The 15,790-nt window shown below is 43.2% G+C and overlaps 1 protein-coding gene across 1 annotated transcript in view; it reads right to left on the bottom strand.

Moving 5' to 3' along the window:
• The window catches only part of LOC137950730 (uncharacterized), a 37,122-nt gene extending 21,924 nt beyond the window's left edge, over positions 1 to 15,198 (bottom strand). The window contains exons 1-4 of the mRNA XM_068797334.1: positions 14,999 to 15,198; positions 14,241 to 14,398; positions 13,656 to 13,772; positions 13,259 to 13,372 (exon numbers count right to left, since the gene is read on the bottom strand). Coding sequence (XP_068653435.1) covers positions 13,259 to 13,372; positions 13,656 to 13,772; positions 14,241 to 14,264 — 255 coding nt within the window. The 5' untranslated portion in view covers positions 14,265 to 14,398; positions 14,999 to 15,198. The remainder of the gene's footprint in view (positions 1 to 13,258; positions 13,373 to 13,655; positions 13,773 to 14,240; positions 14,399 to 14,998) is intronic.
• Between the last annotated feature and the right edge of the window lie 592 nt (positions 15,199 to 15,790).

Below are 15,790 nucleotides of genomic sequence, written 5' to 3'. Positions count from 1 at the left end.
AATAATTTGTCAATAATGAATAACAGAGCCTTAATTTACATTTATTTAAAAAAGGTGTTTCAGGCAAAACAATTTGTAGCCAGTAATAGAAGGAGAAGGAAAAGGGAGAATTGTTGCCAGTAATCTGAAGCCAATCCCCACCATGAAAGTTCCAGACAGTTGAAGTACCAAGGGCCTAATTAATGTCCAATTTGACCAGAATGTGCTCTCAGCCAGTTTTAGAGATGCAAAGATTTTCTCAGTCGCAACCAAAGAGTTGGCTGATCTAGGAATGAGATTCCAATTACAATACATAGAAGATACAATGTCAGCAATACTATCAGTGATGGGCCAGTGGCGCCAAGGGGGGAGGTTGTCCTTGGAACACCAACTAATAACCGTCTTCGAGTCGCCTTCAATGATTAACTTGCCATGGAGACGATCCCTAAAGATTTGGAGGCCGAACACAGCAGAGCACTAACTTCAGCAGTATTAGAATCAGCAATGCCCACCTGACCAGCATAAGAAAGAATAGGGTCTCCATTGTGACCTCTAAACACACCACCTGCTCCTGCTGGACCAGGACATCCAATAGCACTACCATCAAAATTCAGTTTTATGTAGTCGCAAGGGGGAGGATCCCAGATTGCCATTCTTGGAACTCTACTGGGGCCAAACATGTGAGCAATCAAATTCCAATTTTCCCGAAGGGAAACTCCCGATAGAGTGGCAAAATCTTTCTTTGTATGAAACCAGCTCGAGATGAGGCCAACGGCATGAGAAGTCTGTGTTGTCTGGGGTGCTAGCTTTGGAGTTGTATCTCCGATTGTTCTGCTCGAGCCAAATGCACCATGGAACACGCGCAAGACAGGCCGAAAGAATTAACTTGCCCAGCCAAGGAAGGAGAATCCCTCGAACCATCTCATACACTAGACAACCAATCTTTATTGAAGTTCCACAAATATCTGCTTACTTTTTCTTAGACGAGATGCCAATGTAAACATAGAAATAAATGATTGTAATGCTGTTAATTTTATCCATTTAGCTGTTATTCTGCTTTACCATTTGATTATAAATGGTATGGCACAAAATCTGTTACCCGTTTTTTTCTTATGGTACCCTATTTACCTGTATTCCATTTAATGATGAATATAAATATGGGTCTATTCATATCCCTTTATTCCTTTCATTTTCCTCTATCAAATGAAAGATTTGAATAGTTAATTTACATATAAATCACATAATAATATAAAAATTACCAATAAAATAGAAAATTTTATTATTAAAAATAAGAAAACGTAGGCAAACAAAATGTTTCTCCTTGAGGGATCATATGATAAATTGGTTAATAGGATTTTTTAGTAAAGAAAATTTCATACTAGTGATTAGATTTTTTAATAAGGTCATTTTTGGCATTTTAAACATTTAAGTAAAATTTGTTAATGGAGAAAGAGGTAAACGAAATATTTTGTCATTTAGTAGGTTTTATTGAAATGAAATTTGAATAATGGAAAGCAGACTCCCTTGCAAAAAGGAGCTTCTCACTAACATCTTGCCATCAGCAACTCACTCCCTTCATGATTGGATTATAGCTTTGTTTTCACCTTGATCATATGTTTTCCATTTATCTTTGTTTCTTTTCTTACTGATCTTTTATTTTAATTTTATGCTTTGTACCCCCGAATACTTGTACTTAATCGTATACTTCGTGCACTTATTTCAAGCCCCTTTAATGAATTCTCTTTCTCATTGTTCTCAAAAATCGAAATAAAAGAAAAATAAAATACGTTTTTTAGATATAAAAATTTAAGGGGCTCTTTAGATATTTTCCCTAGATATCTACTTTATTCTTTCCTGGCATGAAGAAAATCCACAATATGCAACTTCTAAAAGCATAATAATTTGGCTGAAGCAATTGACATGCAATTGGTAATTTTTTATTTTTTATTTTTGAGAAAAGTGAATTTTATTCAAGGCAAAGCCAGAAAACAAAATAACAAATCAAGGCTAAACTAGAGGGGGTCTCATTATGCAATTGATAACCACTTGGAGACAATTAAGTACTTCATGAAAGTTACTGGATATTAACTTCATTTTTATTAAAAAAAAAAACTTCATTTTATTTTTATTTTATTAAAGTTTAGCAAGTTTGTTAGCAGGAAAGGATTGATGGACCACTGTCGCGAAACCCCCCCCCCCCCCCCCCCCCCCCTTCACGGCCCTCATCTCTGCCCCACCTCTCCGAGTGGGACAAGTCTCAAAAAGAGAAACAGGAACCACACAAATTAAACCAACACAGCAGTAGCAGTAGCAACACAGATCACTAGCAGAGGAATCCAAAACGAAGCTACCAAAAGATGACCCTAGATGGCAAACTATCATCAGCCGCACATCGAGACGAAGGATTAGGGTAGAGGATCCCACAACGCTTCACTTCCAAAATGGAAGTGCCTCCATCTCCTTTCGGCGAGCAAAGGACAGAAATGGAGAAACCATCTGAATCCTCTCCCAAATCCTTCATCTCGATCCCTATCAGAGCAGCAGAAGCATTCGGTGTCATCTTGGACAAGGTCTTTGTCGGCAGAACGTGAAGGAGCTCGGGAAGGTCTCTCTTCATCGGAAACCTGGAATTCCAAATATACCCACAATACCACGGAGGGAAACTCAAGTGTTCCATCATGCAGCTAAGCTACAAAGTTTTGATAATTCTGTTGCTCAGAGTCTCTGGTACAACTCGGACCCTAAATGGGCAACGGTTGATGCAGTTGGCCACTCCAGTGGCATTCTTGTCATTTGGAACCCCAGTTCGATTGAAGCCATATCCTCAGATTCTGGCCTTTTCTCTCTCTATATTCAGTTCCGAGATAGGACTTTGGGCACTCACTGGGCCCTTGCGGGCATATATGGTCCATCACAGCATGGCAACAGAGCCACATTCTAGGATGAGTTTCTAATGCAAGTTCAACAATGGGATTTACCCTGGCTTCTTGCCAGGGATTTCAATGCCACCCTCCGTTGCTCCCAAAACAGCCCCCCCCCCCCCCCCCCGCAAAAAAAAAAAAAAAATCCCCCACAATGAGAGCCTTTTCGGATCTCATTTGTAGTCTAGAACTTCTCGAAATACCTTTGTCTGGAAAAAAATTACTTGGTCCAATGGACAAAACCCCCCTATACTTTCCAAATTAGATCGTTTTTTGGCAAATAATGACTGATTGCCTCTCTTCCCCAACACCTCTGACCAAGTCCTTAATAAAATTGGCTCTGATCACTGACCAATCCAAATCAACACCCACCCCCCAACCTGGGGACACCCTCCATTCCGTTTCAAAAACTCTTGGCTTCTTAATGATTCTTTTGTCCCCCAACTGAAAGACTGGTGGGAAGATTTCAGTCACCACCCAAATCCTGGATGGTCCTTTCCCCTAAAACTCAAAGCTCTAAAGCTAAAGATCCGGCCATGGTCTTGACGCCTCTGTGTTGCTGCTGCATCTGGAAAAGATTCTATCCGGCGCCGTCTCTCTGAACTTGATCTCCTCGAAGAGCAAAGGTCACCCTCATCCTCTAAACCCTTTCTTCGAAATCATTTAAATTCTGATCTTTCAAATCTTCATAAGAATGAAACCACTCATTGGAAGCAACGGGCCAGATTCCACTGGCTGACTGACAAGGATGGAAATACAAAATTCTTCCATGCCGTTGCCTCAGCTCGTCAGAGAGCTAACCATATATCCTCTATTCATCATGAAGACGAGGAGATTACAGATAGCATCTCCATTGATAATGTCCTTGTGAAGTTTTTTTCAGATCTCTATATAGAGGAGTGTTTCAACCATCCTACTCTTGATCAGATCGAGTTCAATCTTATCTTTGCCTTAGAAGCTGCTCTTCTGGAGCGCCCTTTCTCTCCAGAGGAAATTGATGCGGCTGCACTTGGTCTATGGAAGGATCAAGCCCCTGGCCCATACAAGTTCAATGGAGAATTTTACCACAAATCTTGGGGTGTAATCAGAAATGATGTCCATGCCTTTGTTAACAACTTTCATCAAATCAGCATCACCCACAAATCCATCGGAGCCTCTTTCATTGCCCTAATCCCAAAAAAAGCCAACTCAACCCTCCCTCAAGACTTCAGACCAATCAACCTAACCACCAGCACATACAAAATTTTAGGCTGAATTCTTTCCATCCGTCTAAGGGTCATCCTCCCCTACGTTATTAGCTCATGCCAAAGTGCCTTTATCCGAGGCCGCAATATCCTGGACTCAGCAATGGCAGCCCATGAACTACTTCACTCTTTCAAAAAAACCAACCAACCAAGAGTTGTCATCAAACTTGACTTCGAGAAAGCCTTTGACCGGGTCAACTGGAAGTTGATTGACCACCTCTTCGGTGAAATGGGTTTCACCACCCGTTGGAGATTCTGGATGAGAAGCTGCATTTCTAATGCTTCATATTTTGTTCTTGTCAACGGTAACCTATGTGGGTACTTCAAAGGTACTAGGGGTAACAGGCAAGGAGACCCGCTCTCTCCTTTCATCTTCACCCTTATTGGGGAGCACTTGTCTGCCATGGTTCGACTGGCTAAAAGATCAGGATGGCTCAGCCCCATCTCCCCTAATCCTGCACAAGACATAATCCTTCTTCAATATGCGGATGACACCATCTTCTTCTGTGAAGTCTTTTTATATCAAATTTACAACATTAAAGCCCTGCTTAACCTGTTTGAAATCTCATCCAGCCAGAAAGTCAATTGGCCAAAATCAACTATTACTAGATTTAACATTGAACCAAACTTGTTGAACTCCAAGGCAAGCTATCTTGGATGCAAAATTGAGATGTCTACATGCACTTATCTGGGACTCCCCCTGACCCCTGGATTACCTTCCAAGTCTTCTTGGCACCCGGTCATTGAGAGACTGGAAGAGCGTTTGGCTTCCTAGAGAGGAAAATTCCTTTCCAAAGCTAGAAAACTAGTTCTAATAAAATCCTATCTCCATGGAATCCCTAGCTACTATTTGTCAATGTTTTGATGTCCTACTTCTATCAGAGACAGAATAGAGCTACTTAAAAGAAGATTTTTGTGGGGAGGGCCAAATGGTGAAAAAGAATATCACTTGGTAAAATGGGAAGAGGTCTGCAAACCAAAATTCCTAGGAGGACTGGGTATTCGTGATACTGCCACTATTAATTTTGTTCTTCTCCTTAAATGAATCTGGAAATTCAACCTCTTCCCTGACCTAATCTGGAGAGCTTTAGTAGCTGCAAAAGCTAACAAGCAATTGGGTTGGTGGACGGAGGGGGGAAGACACTCGTCTTTCCCCTGCCTAGAAAAAATTGTCCTACTACTCCCTGATTTCAAGAAAGCAGTCAAATGCTATGTTGGCAATGAAACCTCAATAAAATTTTGGTCCGATTGGTGGACCGGTCATTCCAGCCTCAAATTTAGGCATGAATCTATCTCAATCCTTGCCAAAAATGTTGATGCCTCTATCTCAGAAATGTGGTATGAAACGGGGGATGGAATTTAAACCTCAAAAGACATCTTTCGGATTCTGAAGGCATTCTGGCGTCCAAAAGGGTCCTTCTCCATTGCTTCAGCATACAACTTCCTTTGTAACACATACTCAGCTCAATCAAATCACCCTATGGCAAAAAAGCCATAAGACCGATGGACTAGGAGAGAGCGAGAGAGCGATTTAGGCGATTTTTGCTTAATGTGCGTTGATTGCGATTTCGCTTAATGTGCGCCATAAGCGATCATATCGTGCACGGAACATTTTGAAATTGCTAACAGGTGCCGAAAACCAAAATGCGAAAGAGGCCTCCCCTAATGGTCATCGTCTCCACGGCCAGCGATTGGACCACTCCGGACGGCCACCGCGACTCTGGCAGGGCCACCACAAACATTTCCTACACCGGTAGAAGGCACGACAATGCTGCAACGAGAAGAAATGGAAGAAATGTCTCTCCACGACGAGGAAGAAAAACCAACAAATGGTCGGATCCGTCCAACCACCGCTCCAGCGAGCTCTCTGAGGCTCCGATGGAGGACTACGAAGCTTGTTGGATGACGGTCTCCCAACGAAAGAAGCGGAATAATTTTTTCTGCTATGACTATGGAAAATGCAGAGTTACCGTCAAGAGGCTCGTCCGGGAATCTGGTCCGGTGATCCGTATCTCCTCAGCTGACGGATCAAAACTCTCATTCATCTACATCCCAGTAGAAGCAAAGAGAGCAACCACAGAAACTGAGAAATCCCGTGAACTCTGGTCACGGGACTTGTTTTTCCTCTTCTCAGTGACTACCTTCCGTGGTCGCCGAGAATGTCGGGTCACCCACAGAAGAGGAACCTCCATTTTGGCCAGATTGTTCATACCCGAGGCCACAAACTCGGGTTTTGGCTGGAATGAGCTAGTCGCTGCATTCCAGAGCCTCTCCCCGACGCTAGACCCAACAGAAGAGCCAATCCTCCCCGATGATGCCAGAGTAAGTTCCCACCTCTCCTCCCCGCCATACCTCAGTCCCCCCTGCTCCCACAGAAACATCCGAAATTATCCAAATCCCACCAAACCTTCACCATGACAGGCACAGAATTTTGACTCGCTCCATTCTCGTCCAAACATCCCCCGACATCATCAAATCCAGCATTCTTCACTGGCTGATTGACGAACTTCACCTCCCTTACACTCCCAGAATCTCCTATCTTAGTCCCCAAACTTGGCTTGTTCATTTCGGATCCTAACAGAAGTCTTTTGCGGCTCTTGCCCTCATACCCCACACCAGCTCAGGCATCATTGGGGCCTCAGAGTGGCTCCCCTCGGCACCCTCCAGCCAATACAGCCAATGGGTCTCTGTTACAGGGCTTCCTGCCAAACTATGGTAGAACGCAGTCTTCTCGAGAGTCATGTCTAAGTTTGGCTCTATCATTGCTTTGGACCCACTCACGAAGCACTGGCACTGTCTGGATGAGGCCCGGATCCTCATCAATCCTCTTTACCCATGTGAAGGGCAATATTTCAGATGTGTTATGGTGGATAAAGCGTAGTACTAGATCCGTATCAGCATCGCTGTGATGGATGAAATCAAACCTCAGGAAATCACATAGTCAGTCAATGCTCTGGGAATTGCACCTCTCGACCCCCCCCCCCCCCCCCCAGGCAGCTCTATAGTTGGCATGGGACCTACTCTCGCTGACCCCCCCAGCTTTCCCTCCCACTTATCCGACACATCACTCACCCACCCACTCACCCCAGTCCCCCACAAAAAATACCCTTGGCCCAAATCCGTATCAGCATCGTGTGATGGATGAATTTAGAGATGTGGTCCCCGAAAGCACAATCAAACCTCAGGAAATCACACAGCTAGTCAATGCTCTGGGAATTGCACCTCACGACTCTGCCCCCCCCCCCCCCCCCCCCCCCCCCCCCAGGCAACTCTATAGCTAGAACGGGAACTATTCTCGCTGACCCCCCCACCCCCCCCCCCCCCCCCCCCCCCGGCTTTCCCTCCCACTTATCTGACACATCACTCACCCCAGTCCCCCACAAAAAATACCCTTGGCCCAGATCCAGATGTCATCCACCCCTCCGTCTTAACTCCAGAAATAACCTTACCCTCACCTTTCCGCCCCCATTGAAACCCCCACATGCCCTCCTATAAATCGCCCAACAGCCACCACACTCCACAAACTTCCCCCTAGATATTGGAATCCCCCCTCGCGCACCCCCGAGAAATCCCCACCCTGAGAATTACCTCTCCGACGCAAATTCCGAAAGTAGTGAGCGTGCTCCCCATGCTCAAAGGCAAAACAATTCTCCCCCTCCTGTTGTCACCTACCAGCGCTAAGCTAGTGGTCAACAGAGACAACTTCTACAGGGAGGACCATGTGCCACCACTCGATACCCCCGCACCTAGAGACGGGAGATTTCATCATTCCAAAGCTGAGTGAACGAGCTCAAGTGTTTGTGTCAACTCTCCAGTCATAACAGCACAAATAGGACCTAGAAACCTGGGCCCAGATAGTGGAACTTGCCAAGGTGATAGGCACCATCTTCATGGAGCCTCTCCCGAGAGAAAACCACCCATCTGAGAAGTCAAAGAAGATGAATAATCGATGATTATTCTCTTCTGGAATGTCCGTGGAATTGGGTCAATGTGTCGTCGCTCGTCCATTCGGGACCTCCTTGCCTCTACCAAGGCAAATGTTGTTGTCCTCCAAGAAACCAAGGCGACTTCTTTTCCCTTTGGATACATCCGCAAGTTGTGGCACCTAAAGGAGCCCGCCTGGGCTTCAATGGATGCAATGGGATCGGATGGTGGTATCCTACTGATGTGGGACACCAGTACTATTGAGGTGCTTGATCGTTGTTGTGGCTCTTACTCCCTTGGCATCAAGCTACGAGACAAAGATTCGGGGAACATTTGGTGCCTAGTTGGTGTCTACGGCCCTACCAGACACCATGAGACTTCAATGTTACTCGCTTCTACCATGAGAAATCCCCGTCGTCCCAGAGAATCACAAACTCCATGACCATTGTTGGCCTGAGCGGGTGGACCTTCCCAATCAAACTCAAGATGTTGAAACCACTATTGCGGTCCTGGGCCTCCGAAAAGAAGGCCTCTTCCTCGACTATGAGAGCCAATGCCCTTGCTCAGATAGCCGCTCTCGACTCTAAGGAGGAAGCTAGAGGTCTCTCTTATCCGAAAGTCTCTCAGAGGTATGCCCTTCAAGGGCAATTGCAGTCCTTCGCCCACAGCGAGTTAGTGCATTGGAAGCAACGTGCAAGATTCAAATGGCTCTCCGATGGAGATGCTAATACTAAATTCTTCCATGTAGTCGCCTCTGCACGAAGAAGGGCCAACCACATTGCCATGCTCAACATCAACGGTCCGACCACCTCGGACTGAGCCCTTATTTCTGACTCACTGGTGAATTTTTTTGCAAATTTATACTCTGACCACAAACCAGTCCGCCCTTCTTCCAAAGGGTTAACCTCCAACCTCCAGGTTATTCCATCAGCTGCAGCTAGTCTCATCGAGCTCCCCTTCTCTAGTCAGGAAATTGAAATTGCAGCCCTTGGTCTTCCTCTGGATCGAGCTCCGGGCCCGGATGGATTCAACGGGGAATTTTATCACCGATGTTGGCCCTTCGTCAGAGACATGGCCAGCTCCTTTTATCAGCATGGCATCAGATATAGGAATATTGGAGCCTCTTTTATCACCCTCATCCCTAAAAAAGATGGGGCAAAGCTCACTTCCGACTTCTAGCCCATCAATCCCACCAACAATGCATATAAGGTGATTGCGTGCCTCCTTGCTGGTCGACTCAGGGCAGTCCTCCCTATTGCCATTCACCATGGCCAGAGTGTTTTTATTAAGGGAAGAAACATTCTTGATTCAGCCATGGCATGTCATGAACTTAGTCATCATTTCAAGGTCCGCAAGCTCCCCAGATTCATCCTCAAGCTTGACTTCGAAAAGGCATTTGATAGAGTTGAATGGAAGTTTTTGGACACCCTCCTGGGAAAGATAGGATTCAGGGAAAAATGATTTTTGGATCAAAAGTTGCATCTCCTCTGCAAGCTACTCCATCCTTTTTAACGGAACAGTTTGTGGGTATTTTAAGGGAACTAGAGGAATCAGACAAGGAGACCCCCTCTCCCCCTTGCTCTTCAACATGGTAGCAGAATATCTATCCTCCTTGATATACTCGGCCAAGAACATGGCATGGCTCCTCCCCACGACAGATTGCACAGCCTTTGATATTCCGATTCTCCAATTTGCAGATGATACTATTTGCTTCGGGGTTGGTACCATAGATCAGATCAAAAAAATGTGTGTCGTTCTAGGATTATTTGAATTGGCTTCCGGTCAGAACATAAACTTGGGAAAAACTACTATTCTTGGCTACCACATTGATCCAGCTGGGCTTCGGGATATGGCGGACTACTTGGGATGCTCTGTGGGAAATATGCCAGCTACATATCTTGGGCTCCCACTTTTTGATTATCGGCCTTCGGCGTCACTATGGTCCCCCCTCATTGAGAATTTTGAAAAGAGGCTAACCACTTTGAGGGGTAAACTCTTATCAACAGCGAGGCGTCTCACTCTCTTCAAGTCTTGTCTGGCTGGGCTGCCAAATTATTTGTTATCATTCATGCACTGTCCGGCCTCTGTTTGCTCCAAAATTAATGCCATATGTCAGCGATTTCTATGGGGAGGTTCAGAAGACACCTTCAAATACCATTTGGTTAGTCGGAAAGATATTTGCATGCTTCATAAGGGGAGGATTGGGCATCCGGCCTACAAGAGATATGAACAAAGCTCTTATGCTCAAATGGATTTAGAATTTCAACTACAAGCATAGCAGTTTATGGAGGAATATGGTGAAATTCTACCTTCAGTTTTCGGGTGCCTGGTGGAGAGAGGGAGGCGCCGCTCGCCTCCTATCCCCGATATGGAAATCAATTTTCAAGCTCCTTCCAGTATTCAAAGGTATTCAAAGATGCTACCTCGTTTCACACGGGGAATGGAAGGACCCTTCTCTTCTGATCGGATGAATGGTGTGGCCCCCGATCCCTCTCGAAGGACTTCCTGGGGCTGCTTAGGGTGGCTAGCGAGCTCTCTTGCTTTGAAGTTGATTCATGGAGTGATCAATCGTGGAGTCTCCCGTTCCGCCGGGGATTAAATATAGAGGAATCATTGGCTTTTTGCCCTCTCCTTACTAGACTCATCAATACTATATCCTGGAGCACTCAGTTGATGAGCTGATTTGGAAGCCCAGCAATAATGGCCGATTCACTGTTACTTCTGCTTACTCTCATATCAGCAAACAAGACTACAGTATTCAAGAGCACAAGGCGAATCTGGCTTGGAAACTCTCAACACCAAGCAAAATCAAATTTTTCGTGTGGGTGGCCATTAGAGAACAGATTCTTACTTCAGACAACCTTCATAGAAGAGGCTTCACTGCCCCCGATCTTTCTTGCCCCCTTTGCAATGAGTGCGAAGAGACAGTCCAACATGTCCTCTTACACTGGATTTTCGTGGCAAGTTTGGATGAAGATTTTTAAGAAAATTGGGCTCCAAGTGGGGCTACATCAGGACATCTTTGGCACCTTTGAGATGGTTCAAGGGATTCTCCTTCCTCGGCTAGGCAAGTTAATACTTTCGTCTTGTCTTGCACATGTTCCATGGTGCATTTGGCTCGAGCAGAACAATCGGAGATTCAACTCCAAAGCTAGCACCCCGGACAACACGGCTTCTCATGCCGTTGGCCTCATCTCGAGCTGGCTTCATACAAGGAAAGATTTTGCCACTTTATCGGGATTTCCCTTCGGGAAAATTGGAATTTGATTGCTCATATGTCTAGCCCCAACAGAACTCCAAGTATGGCCATCTGGGATCCTCCCCCTTGCAACTGCATTAAGCTGAAATTTGAGGGTAGTGTTATTGGATGTCCTGGGCCGGCCGGAACAGGTGGTGTGTTCAGAGGTCACAATGGAAACCCTATTCTTTCTTATGCTAGTCCGGTGGGGATTATTGATTCTAATACTGCTGAAGTTAGTGCTCTGCTATTCAGCCTTCAAATCTTTAGGGATTGTCTCCATGGCAAGTACATCATTGAAGGCGACTCGAAGACGGTTATTAGTTGGTGTTCCAAAGATAGCTTCCCCCCTTGGCGCCACTGGCACATCACTGATAGTATTCCTAACATTGTATCTTCTATTCATTGTAATTGGAATCTCATTCCTAGATCAGCCAACTCTTTGGCTAATAAATTGGCAAAATTTGGAACTTCCCAACAATCTCTCATTGTTTGGGAAGGCTTCCCTCCTTTGTAAATTGTTCTTTTGAGCTTTTGTCTTAATAAAAATCAGCATCATTTAAAAAAAAAAAAATAATCACCTTGTGGCCACTGCTTAGAATCTCCTTGCCCCGCCGCGTGCAAAAAAAATTCATCTAGACCGTTTGCAGGAATAAAATCCTCACCTCTGACTCTTTAATCTGGCAGGGAACCCCGTCCCAGAACCCTGTGCCCTTTTTGTCAAAATGTTCCAGAAACAACCAATCACATTCTCCTATCCTGCCATTATGCCCTCTATCTGGACCACTCTTTTAAACAAAATCGAGCTCCAGTACTACGCTGCATCAAATCTATCATCCACTTTTCTCTCACTCATTGACACTAGCCTCCCAAAGCTAGGAGAGATGATTCTCTCGTGCTGCATGGGGCATATCCTATGGGGACTATGGAAAGAAAGAAATAGGAGGAAAATTCAAATTCAAATCTTCCCCCACTGAAATTCTAACTGATTACATTACAGGACAAGTAACTATCTGGCTTCCTAAACCGAAAAGAATTCAGAAACTTTAGCTACTCAAATTTTAGAGGAAATTGGCAGTTGGGCTGTCTCAGGCCCCAATACCCCCCTGATCATGGCTATTTGGGCCCTCCCACCATCAGGCCACTTCAAGCTTAACTTCGATGGGAGCGTTCTTGGTTGCTCTGGCCCTGCAGGATATGGAGGAGTTATCCATGATGCAAACGGTGATCTCGTCTTCTCTTTCGCGAGCCCTCTTGGTATCTCCGACTCCACCACAACAGCAAAACTCTCGGGCTTGCTGAACGGAATTCAATTTTTTCTAGCCGGCTCACAGACCCACTCTACATCGAAGGTGACTCAAAGGTTGTCATTAACTGGTGTGCAAACTCCATCAGACCTCCGTGGCATCACTAGGATATGTACTCAAAAATTTGTAATTTAATTTCCCTTTTGAATTGTACTTGGAAGCACATTCCTCGTTCTGCCAATCATTTGGCAGACATTCAGGCTAAGGCGGGCATTTCACTCCAACACCTTGTTGTGGAGGAAGGCCCTCTTTCCTAGGTTTGATTTGTACTTCTCTCTTCTTTTAATAGTTTATACACACCTTTTCAAAAAAAAAAAAAAAAACTTCATTTTTATTAAGCTCCATATATTCTGAAAACATTAGCTTCTTTTTTATGACAAGTACCTTTGACATTGTATTATTGGTTGGCATGGTAGAATCTAGTCTATTGGGTAGCAGAGTATTTTGATAAGCTGAATTTGGATCACTAATAATGGTTTTACATGCATGTTAATCCAGACATACCAAGACATTATCCTATAAATTTAGGAATTATACTTTAATAAAAGAGTACCTACCTACAATGAACTTCATGATTAGTACAATGTCAAATGGAAAGCCAATTAAATAAACATTGATATGAGAAGATAGACAGCAACTTCATACCCTGAAGAAATTCAACAATAGTTTCAATTTCTCATCTGAGTTTCTGCTTCCCTCTTGTTCAATCTGATGGTTCAGATGTTTTATCTCATTCATAACAGCTGCCTTCCTTTGATCCTAGTGTACAGAAAGGTTAACAAGATGAGGAGGATCACAAGATTCACAACTAAGCAAAAAGTATAACTCCGCAGAGAACTCTTTGCACTTTGAGATCTAAAAAGGTTGAAGATAAAAGCCAAATATGTCATTTTGGGAAAAGTTAAATAGGGAAACCTCCAGAAAATGAATGCATCGGAAGCGGCTTTACGGTAGTGACAATTCAAAGAGTAATAGCTGGCGACTGCTACGACAGGATGAAATACATTGCTGAAGAGATAAGAATAAAATTTTCTTAACTGACCAGTTCCTCCAAATTTGCTTCCAACCTCTTTACTGAAATTTGTGCACGACTAAACTCATCCTTGAGCTGCAGAATATTTTCCTCTTCCCTTTTAATATCGCATAGAACACTAACAACCTATATTTTCCGATTCATCAACAACAAATGTAGGAATAAGAAAAATGCAAGACTAAATGTTTTTTTTTTTTGCAAGACTAGTAGTTATTGCATGTCTATAACTAAAACTGTCAAATTATTGAGATTCAAAATGAATTTGGAAACAGTAAGCAACACATAAGCCTCTAAAAAGCATGAATGATTGCATCATGAACCTGCACCTTTACTATCTTTCTTTACTTCAAATGGAAAAAGCTAATGTTTACACTCGTTGCAGCAAAAAGGGTCAGTAGATAAACAACTTTTCCAACAAAAACTCAAACAAATTATCTTAATATTTGTTTGCCAGCAGTCTGTGCTTCCACTGAATCTACAATAGAAGGGCAGTACGATAACTATACAACTTGTTGATTTTGGAAATTAGTTCTGCAAATAGAAATGCATATTGAATTCCCAAAATAAAAGTAAAGAATTTTACAGCATATTTACCTCATCAGCCATCTCTGTGTGCATTGACAAAACACAACTGACGAACCACAATGTTACAGGATACAGAACATCATAGCCGAGTTGTTGAATTTGGTGGAATTTAATAGAGCGTGGACCTCCAAAAGATTGTAGTGCTGCTTCTATAACTCCGCAGCATACTGAAATTTCATCGAAAATCCAAAGCAACCAAGTGAACTGATGAATAAAGACAACTCCCAAAGACCTATTTAGATTTATTTTGATACATTGAAAGATGAAACAAATTAGTTAGATAACACATTCTATGAGACTTGCTTCTTAATCAAGTACACAGATTAGGTGAATTTCCAGACGATTTTCAGCTATGACTTGAGTAATATGGGAGTCAAGTGACGCAATATTGCAGACCAATGCACCAGCTAAAAGCCTGAGATCCACGATTCAAATGAACTCAGGTAAAAGAAGAAGTGATAGTAAACGTAAACCTAGAACTAGTGATGAAGAAAAGTATTGGCAATTGTTCAAAGAAAGGACAACCCAATGATGATCATCAGAGCAACTCACCAATTTACATTTTAAACACATAGTTGCCTTCCCTAACCCCTGTACTTTGTCCCCCCCACGTAACATTAAACCAAAATTTCAGTTTATTTTGCTGCATCCTCCATGTTTATCTAAAAGTCGCGAGTAATTTTTTTACGAGTTGGAGAGTAGCAACTTGAGAAAGAAAGAGATTGAGTACTAGCATTTTGTATAGGAGGGGGAAATCTTCGTCGTACAAGAAGTCGAATAGCGTGTAGACAACTCTGATGACCGGAGTGCATCAGGGACTGCGACCGGCAAAATTTTCAGCAGGCGAACAGTGGGACACGGGCACACGGATACAGGTGAATTCAATATCGCAAACGTATTGGAAGATCTCTGATGGGATAGATCACCGGATGCCTTTCTCTCCCGCTGCCACCAACTACACGAATAAAAATTGAAACACGAAACAGAATTTCTTTAAAAAAATCAGAACTGTATTAGTTCGGTTCCGGAGTAGGAACCGAGGAAATCCGCGATTCTGGCGGACTGGAACCTGGGCTATAGTTTGGGCTCACTCCGGCCGTTAACAAATAAAAGGGCCCAAACAAGAATAAGGGGGGGGGGTAGGTAACAAAACGAAAATTTGATCTTCATCTTCATCTTTATCTTCATCTTCAGCTCATGTATCTACATGATCTTCATCTTCGAAATGGGTGTTAGTTTGGACAAGTTCATCTTCGAAATAGGGTGTTAATGTGGACAAGTTCATCTTCATCTTCATCTTTGAAATTTAAAACCATTGATTTTATTAATTATAAAAATAAGTTAATTAAACCAAGTGTTTGAGTTAACAGTATTTTAATTACCACTATTAAATCACTAATACAATAGAGTAAATAAAAAATAAATATGATTAATAAATAAAAAAGTATTATATTAATAACATAAGATAGATTTTTTACTTGGTATTAATTAATAATATATTTTGACAAAATTAAAAGTAATTAATTAATCAAATGCATACTTTAATTATATTTTATTTA

This window comes from Aristolochia californica, unplaced genomic scaffold (genome assembly GCF_029961685.1).
Source record: "Aristolochia californica isolate CCGP_79_NKW_82.1479 unplaced genomic scaffold, dmAriCali1.0.hap1 SCAF_14, whole genome shotgun sequence".
Lineage (NCBI taxonomy): Eukaryota > Viridiplantae > Streptophyta > Magnoliopsida > Piperales > Aristolochiaceae > Aristolochia > Aristolochia californica.
Note: the sequence above shows the minus strand (reverse complement) of the source record. Positions and strands in the feature narration are given on the sequence as shown.